The following is a 9429-nucleotide window of genomic DNA, read 5'->3' on the forward strand; positions in this document are numbered from 1 at the left end:
ATCAGGATCTGCAGGGGACCTACAACCTCAGGCTCCGTGCAGCTGTTTAGAACAGCTCAGATCACGCAGGTCTGCGGGCCCCAGGGTGTCTGTCTCCACTTCTAACACCTGCTCATCTCCTAACCTGTGAAAGAGCCCAAGTGTGTAAAGTACCCAGCACATAGTAGGTGTTCAGTAAACGTTAGGCAGCTGCTAATGTGCTCCTTGGAGGCTTGAAAAGGACAGGATGGGGGTGGGGAGTCGCTAAGGAGATAGCCAGGAATAGAGGAAAACATGGGGGTGGGCGGATTTTGGGACAGGAATTAACATCTCTTTAAAGGTAATTCCAATCCCGCCTTTCCTTTTTGAAAACACAAAGCCTAGGTCGGTTCTTTCCAGTCTGCAAATTCTCTTCTTAATGGCTCCTTTCCTAAGAACTCAATCCTGTATCTAGTGTGAAAGAATGTCCACCCCTTACCCGCCTTATGCAGATGGCATATTTGTTTATGTTGAGTTTCCACACAAACAAGAAATAGGGCTGAAGACGGTTACTGTGAGAAACATCACAGACATTTCACTCCATCTTGGGCAGACAAGGTCAGCCGCCCTCAGGGAGAGCAGTGGTCTGCAGAGTGACTATGCTCTCCCAGGGCTCTGCCCCGCTGGAGGAGACGCAGCCAGCAAATGTGCAGCTCTTCCCCTACCCCTCCAAAAACTCCCATAGCAAGCAGGTAAGGGCCTGTCACCCCAAACCACCTATATTACCTAGAGCTGGGCCTTCAGCTTTCAGGAAGTATTTCCTTTGCTCCTCAGGAGGGCACCTTGGTATTTGCAACTGACGTACGTCACCAAGGGCTCTTCTCTAGAGTTTACCTTTGTTCTCCCAAATTCTCGATACCCCATAGTTACCTAGGGGCCTTGCCAGTGAAGGCTGTAGCCCAGGCTGTCCCGGTGCTACCCAGAACAGAGGACTGCCCCCTATCCCAGCACTCCCTACCTGCTTTTGGATGAACTGGAAAGAGAGGACCGCCAGGGGTCCAGAAGAGGCAGAATAAGGAAGAACCATTACTAGTTCTGGGGTTGAAGCCAGCCAGGGCTCCAACACACCTCTAGCTCAGTGAAGCTCCATTCGGAGCAGGTACTAGCCGGCCTCTGTCTCAGCAGGAAGACTTTCCGAGGTAGAGGGGCAAGGTGCGGGGCAGCCTAGACTCAGTCTCTGTATCCAAGCCCCCCGCCCCAATTTATCTGTAGTCTTTCTCAGCACATCACACCTCCCCCCAGCAGGGACTCCCCTGCCCTGCCCCTCCAGGGGGGTTATAGGTTCTTAAGGCCTCTCGGGAGGGAGGAAGGGAGGGGGCGGGGCAGCGGCGGCTCAGATATAAGGGACCCAGGCGCTGTTTGCGGGTCCAACCAGCCCACCATGAGCTCCCACAGCCTCCCTATCCTCCTTCTTCAAGCCTGCTGGGCCCTACTCCACCCGCGCGCCGCGACCGCTGCCGCTTTGCCTCTGTGGACACGGGGGCAGCCCTCGTCACCGTCCCCTCTGGCGTACATGTTGAGCCTCTACCGAGACCCGCTGCCTCGGGCGGACATCATTCGCAGCCTCCAGGCGCAAGGTAGGCTGTAAGCCTGGCCTCGCCAGCACCCAAGGGCGCACGGCCGGGAGACGCGCGGCGCTGCAGCGGGGACTGGGCATCAAGAGTCGTCCAGAGTCTGGGATTAACTACGTTTCCCTGTGGGGCAGGCTCAGGGCACAGCGTTGGTGGCCCGGTCGGAATGGAACCAGGGGCCACCGCCTTTTGGGCCGGTTCTACCTCAAATGGTAGAGGGTAAAAGGGTAGGGCGAGGGCCCGATCGCGCCACTGAGCACCTGCGAGCCTCAGTTTGCCCATCTGTCGTTTAGACATCATAAGACCTTCTTGGTAGACTTATGGCGGGGACTAGGTGACAACGCCCCAACTCCCCCAGCAACACTCTGCACGGAACCGGGCGTACAGTAAAACAAGTCGTTACTGGGTTTTATCCCAGCTGCAGTAAATGACACCAGGAACCGAGGCTCAAGGATCCGAAATTAGAGATCGGGTGTCGGAAGTCCAGAACTTAGGCGGCTCTCATGGTTGGGCGGTGTCAGGTGTCCTGGGTGACCCCAGGCTCGGAACCTGCTTGGATCGAGGTGTTCGTGTGTGTAGTTGGCCCAGTGACCTGAGTGATGCTCACCAGAGTTGGCCGACAGGTGGGTGCCCAGGAGAGGGAGTCCGGACTCAGGACTCCCTTCCCGGGAGCAATCAACATCCCGCCCCTTGGGCAGCTTGGCCAGCCCGCTCCTCTGTCCTCTGGGGCCAGACGGCCCTCCGCAGGACCCGAACGCAATCCACATCTTCTAATCCGGTCTGACCCGCCGCCCGCCGGCCCTCGCGACCTGGAGGCGGAGCCCCTAGTCCCTGCCTGCAGCGTCTAGGGTGTGACTGCCGGTGACCCTCTCCTGAAGGGTCATCTGGGGAGCAGGGAACAGGACACCCTGGAGGGCAAGGCAATGGGAAATTAGTGGAATGATAGGCCCCTCCGCCTAGGGTAGGAGAGGCAAAGCTGGAAAAACAGACCTTTCCAGTTCACTTCCCTTCTAGAAAGTTCTGGAAGGTTTGTATGGCGATGGGACAATCTGGGATGCAGAAAAACTGTTGAGGTCCATCAAATTCTGTTTTGCAGTTGCCTGAGCTCACGGCAACATCATCTTGATTTTTGTTTGCTTTTGTAAATCAGGGGACTGCTGTCTCCTGGCTTGTTGGTTTAAATATACTCGATCAACTTTAGCGTTTTAACTATTTGCCAGTGGTGTCAACGGCCTCCATTTCAGCAAAATGGCTCTACCTGGAGGGAGTCTAGAGGACAGGCATCCCAGACCACTCCCTCAGCACTTCATCTACTCCAGCATAGCGGAAGTGGGGTCTGTCAGCTCTCTGTGCCCACTTGTTCAGCTTACTCTTGTGCAAATGGCAGTACCAGGGTGTGGGAGGCAGGGGACAGTTCATGTCAAGCCTTGGCATACGGGAAGCAGAAAATGATGGCAAAGACGGAATGGTAGCTTGCCTCCTGGGCTGAAGAGATGGGCAGGCCAATGGCCTGAGTTGCAGTTCTTTTCTTTAGAATTGGAAGTGGCAAAATGTGCTAATGACTGTTGCCTAAATGCACACTCGGCACGCGAGTGGGTTTTAGGGTGTTCCTGAACCCCTTCCGCGTGCCCCATTCACATTTTATAGTTCAATGAGCTATCACTATATCGGGAGGACCCTCTATCCCAGGATGCCCTGGGAGTGGCCTGTGAGGAAGTCGTTTCTTCCTGCTCTGCCTGCACTCTGGCTATCACACTCACTGGTGAGGGTGCTTGCCAGGATCACTGCTCTCAGTCCAGGGTCTTGTGCTACCTGGCTACTACATTTCATCTCTTAGTTCTGGGCACAGGCAAGGAGAAGCTTGAGACAGGCAACCTTTGAATACTTGGGATGTGCTGGGCAAAGCATCTCTTTGAGTATTTCGGTTAATGGAAGCACAAGATATTTGAAGCCCAGAGAAGGAAAACCACCGGGCCAATGTCAGACTGGAATTCCTCAGCTCACGGGGTGGGGGTGGGGGGGACGACTCTGGCCGCTGCTTTTAGCTGTGAAGCAGGAACACCTGCCTCTGAGAGATCGTTTGCAGATCACTCACTGGCTGCTGGTACAGGGGGCGGAAGAGAGAGCATCCCACCCAGCGCCCAGGGTGTTTGGGGAGAGTCCAGAAAAGGCTGGTTATTGTCTCCCTCATTGCTAATGAGGAAGAAAGTGAAAATTAATTGAAAAGGCAGTTAGAGACAGGCAGAGGGACAGGAGTGGGGGCTGGGGGGGGGGAAGCTGCCAGAGGCTGAATTCATGTTAGCCCAAAGATACTCTGGCAGATGGTTAGAAACTAGGAACCATGCTGGAGCATCCTAGATCTCTGCTGCCTCCAGGACCACTTATCTCTAAATAACTCATACAGCTCTCTCTGGCCTCTCATTTGCTAGATTTCCCAAAGCTGACCTTGAATTCCTGGTTCTCCTGTTTTTATTTATCCCAAGGGCTGAGATTAAAGGCCTGCACCAGTACACGTGACTCTAACGCAAAGGAGAGGAAAGTAGGCTTGCCAAAAGTGAAAGATGATTTTTGTCTGTTTGTTTTTTGAGACAGGGCTTCTCTGTGTAGCCCTGGCTGTCCTGGAATACACTCTGTAGACCAGGCTGGCCTTGAACTCAGAGATCTACCTGCCTCTGCCTCCCAATTGCTGGGACTAAAGGAGTGCACCACCACTCCTGGCTCACTTTTGAGTTTCTTTTTAAATGTAAATTGGCATTCAAAAACACAGAGGAGGATGTCAGATTCTGAAGTTACAGACAGTTGTGAGCTGCCATGTAGGTGCTGGGATTTGAACCTGTGCCCTCTGGAAGAACTGGCAGTGCTCTTAACCACTGAGCCATCTCTCCAGCCACCCTACCTCCCCCCCTTTTTTTAAGGCATCATAGCATCTCCTACTGCAGCTGCAACTGGCTGCAAACCCACACCTGGTTGCTGGGACTGGAAGCATGCGTGACGACGTCCACTCAGTTAATCACTTTTTAAAAGACATCAATGCACACTAGTTCCAGATATCAGACAGATTCCATCTTGGACTAAAGTAAATGGGGTGCACTATCCCGGTATTTCTCACCAAGTGAGGGCCGCTCTGTTAGCACCTTGGGGGCAGGGTGAGCACCCTGTAGGTAGATAGGAAAGACAAGTCGGGAGTCTGAGGGCCTTATGGCTGTGGAAACAAGCGCCTGAGTCTGTAGGAGCAGGTGGGGAGAGGTTGGCCAGCCTGTTCTTTCCTCCCTGAGAAAAGTCTGGAGTAGCTGTGACGTTTACATCTACCCATAGTTTATGCTGTGCTGGGGAGCAAATCCAGGTCTTTGAGCTTTCTAGGCCAGTGCTCTGCCAGCTGAACTACGTTCTCACCTCTTCCGTTACTTTTCAAGATAGTCTTTTTTTTTAATTAATTAATTAATTAATTTATTTTACGTATGTGAGTACACTGTAGCTATCTTCAGACACACCAGAAGAGGGCATCAGATTCCACTACAGATGGTTGTGAGCCACCATGTGGTTGCTGGGATTTGAACTCAGGACCTCTGGAAGAGCAGTCAGTGCTTTTAACTGCTGAGCCATCTCTCCAGCCCCTCAAGACACAAGCTCTTGTACCTCCAAGGCCTCCATTTTCCTTCATCTCTAAAATGGACTATTTTTGAGTGCGTGTGTGTGGGTGTGGGTGTGTGTAGTCTTATCTGTATATGTATGTACACCCACACACACACCCACACAGTCTAACCCAGAATTTGAGAGGCTGAGACAGGAAGATGAGGTCCAGGATGAATATCCAGTTGAGGATAAATAATAGCAGGTTCCAATTCTGCCTTAGTATGAAACCATTTCAAAAAGCCAAAATAAATACGATGGACTCAATAATATGACAAGCCAGGGAGGTGGGGGTGGGTGGGGGGAGTGAGGGTCAGAGGTGGGTGGCAGACGCCCACCCAGCTGTGGTTAACAGAACTCTCTCACACATACTGTTTCCACCCTGGTTTCTCCCCCAGATGTGGACGTGACTGGGCAGAACTGGACCTTCACGTTTGACTTCTCCTTTTTGAGCCAAGAAGAGGATCTGGTGTGGGCGGAGCTCCGGTTGCAGCTGCCCAGCCCTATGGACGTCCCCACTGAAGACCCACTCACCATAGACATTTTCCACCAGGGCAAGCTGGATCCAGAGCAGGACCCGGCTGACTGCCTGGAGCGCGTTTGGATGGAAACGTTCACCGTCACTTCTTCTCAGGTCACGTTTGCCTCAGGCAGCACAGTCCTGGAGGTGACCAAACCACTCTCCAAGTGGCTAAAGGACCCCAAGGCACTGGAGAAGCAGGTGTCCAGTCAAGCAGGAAAGTGTCGGCATCAGCCCCACACTCCGCCTGTCCCTGTCGCCAGCACCAATGTGCTCATGCTCTACTCCAACCGACCTCAGGAGCAGAGGCAGCTGGGGGGCGCCACTTTGCTCTGGGAAGCTGAGAGCTCCTGGCGGGCCCAGGAGGGACAGCTGTCTGTAGAGAGGGGCGGATGGGGCAGAAGACAGCGCCGACATCATTTGCCAGACAGAAGCCAACTGTGTAGGAGGGTCAAGTTCCAGGTGGACTTCAACCTGATTGGCTGGGGCTCCTGGATCATCTATCCCAAGCAGTATAACGCCTATCGCTGTGAGGGGGAGTGTCCTAACCCTGTGGGGGAGGAGTTTCACCCTACTAACCACGCCTACATCCAGGTATGATGCTTGGCCTAAAACAGGCTGCTAGACAGGGGATGGGGCGCAAGGTTTGCTGTGAGATAACTGGTCTGGTCATTCAAGCACCTCCGTGTTAGCTCCTGTGAGGACGTGGTGATGCATTATTACAGCGCGGAGTCCTGTTCCATGGGGTTACCTTGGGAGAGAGGACACTCCATCTCTCGCCCGCCTGCCCTCTCTCATATTCAAGGCCCAGGATGACCTTGAACTCCTGATCCTCTTCCCTTCACACCCCTAGTGCTGGGATCACAGGCATGCAGTACCACACCCTGTTGTTACAACACTGGGAATCAAATCCAGGACCTTGTGCATGCTAGGCAAAAGACTGAGTTGCATCCCCAGTTTTTCCCTGTTCCCATAATTAAGTGATGGGGAGGGAGGGAACAGAACAGAAGACCTCTGCTCCTCCAGCGCTGACACTCAGAATTTGGACTAGGCAAGTTTCCCACTCCGGCTCATTACTGTGTGACATTATGCTATTCACCGAAACCTGTCTTTTTTGAGGCCAGTAGCATATTTCACAGGCATGGTGTGGGGGTTTGTGAGCTGGTTGCATGTGTAGTATTCTATTTATTTATGAAAATAATTTGCTATTTTTGTACCAGAAGCTAAGTCTTCACTTTAGCCAGAAACAGTAACTCTGCCTTTGCCCCAGCAATGCAAACTGACCCCCCCCTCCTCCCTCCCTTTCAGAGCCTGCTCAAACGCTACCAGCCCCACCGGGTTCCTTCCACATGCTGCGCGCCGGTGAAGACCAAGCCGCTGAGTATGCTTTATGTGGACAATGGCAGGGTCCTCCTGGAACACCACAAGGACATGATTGTGGAGGAGTGTGGGTGCCTCTGACAGAGCCGAGGGGAGTGCTGAATTGGCTTGCACTCCACAATGCTGATGAACTCTAAGGAGACGCCATTGTGTCTATCCAGGGAGCAGAAACAGAAGAAGGGCTCTGCCTGCTGGAGCTAAAGAGGAAGGCCCCGCCCCCTGTGCATACAGGGCTCTTAGACCTGCCAAGCCAGAGGCTACTGTGGGAAGGCAGGCTGGGGAAGCCTTGTAGGGGCTGTCTGGCTGGACTCCCTGGAAATAGCGTTTATGAACTGCTTGAGATTTTGTGCAAAGGCTGGGGTATATATGTATTTATTTTTGAGGCCATTTGTAGCTTTCCTGTATTCTCAAAAGTGGTCTGTGGCCCGCTGTCCCTCCCTCAAGACTAGTATATATTAGATTAAAACTAGCCATTTGGCTCTACCTGCCTCAAGCTAGGCTAAGGGAGCCCCACAACTTTTCCGGCTGGCTGGTGGTGACATACTGGCCTTGGTCAGGGGCTCTCTGATCTCTATACTGAGTTGCCTAAACAATAAAGCCACTGTCCAGTTCTCCAGGGCCAGCTGGTGCCTTTGACCAGAGAGGTGGGCACTTGTCCAAGAGGGGACTGGCCATGGTGGACTTTAGAAGCCAGAGCCCTCAGACGTCTGCTTGGCAGACACAACCCAAGTCTATTAAAAGTCAATGACAATTCGCCTCCGCCTCACAATGTGTTTCTAGGGTCCTGAGGTTCCAATCCAGCAGGAGATGGGGTTGTGGCCATAGCTTTTGCAGAGGCTGTGTGAGGTTTGGGGAACTCACTGCCTGGCCTCCTCTAGAAAAACAAAAAGTAGGAGACCCTGGCAGATGTGGGAAGTACCTCTAGGAGGTTGTGAATGACTGTGGCTCAGTGGCAGACACTTATTTAGTATATGTAGGACCCTGGGTTAAACTCCAGCATGAAAAAGCCAGGTATAACAGTACATACCTTTAATTCCACCAGTTGAGGCAGAGGAAGGAGGCCTCTGAGCTCTAGGACAGTCAATGGACGGGCCATGGGTCTTCAACTGGATTGCCCTCTAGGCCTAATCCCATCTCTGAGTCTTTCAAGCCTTGAAGTTTAAGGTCTGTTAAGCCTCACCCTTGTTCGAACTCCAGCTTCTGCATGGCATCATAGAAGGAGGCTCAGACTGCTTTAGAAAGTTCTACCACTGAGACATCTGAGTACCTCTCTGTTGTTTTGGCAAGGTGAAGGGGCTGCTTTGGGGGGAAATGTAAGTCCGTAGGACATCCCTACCCCTTTCCGAAATGCTCACCTCTGCTTCAGCCTTGGCTGAATTGAGGCAGTAAAGCTGGTCCATGCAGAGACTGGGCTGGCTACAGCCTAGCCTGGGACTGAGAAAGCTAAGCCCAAGAGCACTGAGCAGAGCAATGGGCTCAGTCACCACAGGGCGCTGCCTTGGGTTTTGAGTCAGGATGCCTCTTTAGCCCAGACTGGCTTCAAACTCCAGGCGGTTCTCTCTTGCTTGCCTCTCAATCGCTGGGATTACTAACCTCTACCACCAAATGATTTGACTTTGAAAACAGCCTTATGAGGTCCACTTGTGTCTGTTGCTACCCCAGGAAGGCCTTGCGAATGTCACAGCGGAGCTGAGAGATCCAGGGAACCTGGATGGCATTCAGACCAGGCTAACCTAGCTTAGACCAAAGCGTTGACTTCCAGGACTCAGGTCCATTGTAGAGTTTAAGTTCTTGGAGGGAAGCAGGTGCCTACAGTTCCTACACAGCTAGCTGGACAGCAGGGCCAAAGGCCATGGCTATTTGTGGCTTCAGCTTGTGGGAGTGTTTATAGTTAGTTGTTCTGTGAACTTGGGACAAAGCTCCCCGGTGACAAGGCACTGCCCTATGTCAAATGGGGGATGTGGACACAAAGTGGCCACCTACACACTCTGATTGCGTTCACCATGCTGCCTGCAGGACCAGGGCTATCAGTTCCTAACAATGGTTCTGGATCTGGTCCATGGCTTGGCTGAAGGCCTTGGACATTCCAGAGGGCTGCCTCTGAGAACTGTCCTATCTGAATGTAGGCCTTCCAATAGTTATTTGCTCTTAAGGCAAAGGTCTGGTGTTCTGCAACTGCAAGCAGGGCCAAGAGGAAACAGCTGCCTTGCCCTCCCAGCGGGCAATACCAGAGAAAGACAGTAACTAGAAGAGAGAAAGCACGGCTGGGACCCTCTGCACCATAACCTGGGTTTATCTATACCTTAGGAA

The 9429-nt window shown here is 52.8% G+C and overlaps 1 protein-coding gene across 1 annotated transcript; it reads left to right on the forward strand.

The window, feature by feature from the left end:
• Positions 1–1099: 1099 nt before the first annotated feature.
• Positions 1100–7873, forward strand: Nodal (nodal growth differentiation factor). Its single transcript, XM_028776900.1, has 3 exons — positions 1100–1595; positions 5618–6333; positions 7048–7873. Exons 1-3 carry the CDS (start codon positions 1400–1402, stop codon positions 7198–7200), a joined length of 1065 nt encoding a protein of 354 aa, XP_028632733.1. The 5' UTR covers positions 1100–1399; the 3' UTR covers positions 7201–7873.
• Positions 7874–9429: the final 1556 nt, after the last annotated feature.

This window comes from Grammomys surdaster, unplaced genomic scaffold, assembly GCF_004785775.1.
Source record: "Grammomys surdaster isolate TR1022 unplaced genomic scaffold, NIH_TR_1.0 273, whole genome shotgun sequence".
NCBI classification, from domain to species: domain Eukaryota; kingdom Metazoa; phylum Chordata; class Mammalia; order Rodentia; family Muridae; genus Grammomys; species Grammomys surdaster.

Excerpts from the sequence above, each read along its gene's own strand:
- Nodal (XM_028776900.1), top strand. The coding sequence starts at position 1,400 with ATGAGCTCCCACAGCCTCCCTATCCTCCTTCTTCAAGCCTGCTGGGCC. Across the intron at positions 1,596-5,617 it reads TCGCAGCCTCCAGGCGCAAG|ATGTGGACGTGACTGGGCAG; the intron begins GTAGGCTGTAAG and ends TTTCTCCCCCAG. Across the intron at positions 6,334-7,047 it reads CTAACCACGCCTACATCCAG|AGCCTGCTCAAACGCTACCA; the intron begins GTATGATGCTTG and ends CCTCCCTTTCAG.